The sequence below is a fragment of the Narcine bancroftii genome, chromosome 1 (assembly GCF_036971445.1).
Source record: "Narcine bancroftii isolate sNarBan1 chromosome 1, sNarBan1.hap1, whole genome shotgun sequence".
NCBI lineage: Eukaryota > Metazoa > Chordata > Chondrichthyes > Torpediniformes > Narcinidae > Narcine > Narcine bancroftii.
Genome location: NC_091469.1, coordinates 460,335,174 through 460,336,494, shown reverse-complemented (window position 1 = coordinate 460,336,494; position 1,321 = coordinate 460,335,174). Strand labels below are relative to the sequence as shown.

At 57.4% G+C, this 1,321-nt stretch overlaps 1 protein-coding gene across 1 annotated transcript in view; it reads right to left on the bottom strand.

The window, feature by feature from the left end:
* Positions 1-1,105: 1,105 nt before the first annotated feature.
* LOC138761014 (octapeptide-repeat protein T2-like) overlaps positions 1,106-1,321 on the bottom strand; it is a 1,659-nt gene continuing 1,443 nt past the window's right edge. Inside the window, exon 2 of the mRNA XM_069932530.1 lies at positions 1,106-1,279. Within this exon, the coding sequence (XP_069788631.1) occupies positions 1,106-1,279 (174 nt within the window). The remainder of the gene's footprint in view (positions 1,280-1,321) is intronic.

The window sequence follows — 1,321 nt, the reverse complement described above, 5'->3', positions numbered from 1 at the left end:
CCACTCCTCTCCTTCCCTCTCCTCTCCTCCCCTTATATCTCCTCCCCTCACCTCTCCTCACCTCTCATCTCCTCCCCTCCCCTCCCCTCTCCTTTCCTCCCCTCCTCTCCTCCCCTCTCCTCTCCACTCCTCTCCTCCCTTCTCTTCTCCATCATCGCCTATCCTCTCCTCACCTCTCCTCTCCTCACCACTCCTCTCCTTCCCTTTCCTCTCACAGCTCTCCTCTAATCCCTCTCTCTCCTCCCCTCTCCTCTCCTCTCCTATCCTTCCCTTCTCTCCTCTCTTCCCCTTCCTCACCTCTCCTATCCCATCTCTTCTCTACTCATCTCCTCTTCTCTACTTGTCTCCTCTCGTCTCCTCTCTTCTCACCTCACCTCTCCTCTCCTCACCTGTCCTCACCTCCCTCTCCTTCTCCTCTCTTCTCCCCCTCTCATTCCCTCTCCTCTCCACTCCTCACATCTCCTCTCCACTCCTCTCCTCACCTCTCCTCTCCTCCCCTATCACTCCTCCGCTTCCACCCTCTCCTTTCCTCTCCTCCACTTCCTCTTACCTCTCCTCTTCTCTCCACTCCTCCCTCTCCTCTCCTCTCCATCCTCTCCTCACCTCTCATTCCATCTCCACTCCTCTCCTCTCCTCTCGTCCCTCCCTCTCCTCTCCTCGCTCTCCTCCCTCTACCTCCTCTCCTCTCCTCTCGTCCCATCTCTTCTACACTCCTCCACTCCTCTCCTCCCTTCCTCCCCCTCTCCTCCCATCTCTTCTCCACTTCTCTCTTCCATCTCATCTCCATTCTCCCTCTCCTCCCCTTCCTCTACTCTCCTCTACCTCCTCTCCTCTCCTCTCGTCCCATCTCTTCTACACTCCTCCACTCCTCTCCTCCCCTTCCTCCCCCTCTCCTCCCACCTCTTCTCCACTCGTCTCCCTCATCTCTCCTCTCCTCACCTCTACACCCCTCCCTCTCCTCTATTCCGCTTCTACCCCTCTCCTCTCTTCCTCTTCCCTACACTGCACTTATCTCCACTCCTCTTCTATCCCCCCTCTCCTCTCCTCTCCTCCTCCTACCTCTCCGCACTTCCATCTCCTCTCATCCCCTCTCCTCTCCACTCTCTCACCTCTCCCTCCTCTCCTCCAATCTTTTTTCTACTCCTCCCCTCTCCTCTCCACTCCTCTCCTCTCTCTCCTCTTCACTCCTCTCCTCTTCCCCCTTCCTCTTCCTCTCCTCCCATCTCCTCCACTCCTCCTCTTTCCTCACCACTCCTCTCCTCTCCTGTCCACTCCTCCTCTCCTCCCATCACCTCCACTCCTCCCCTCCCATCTCCTCTCA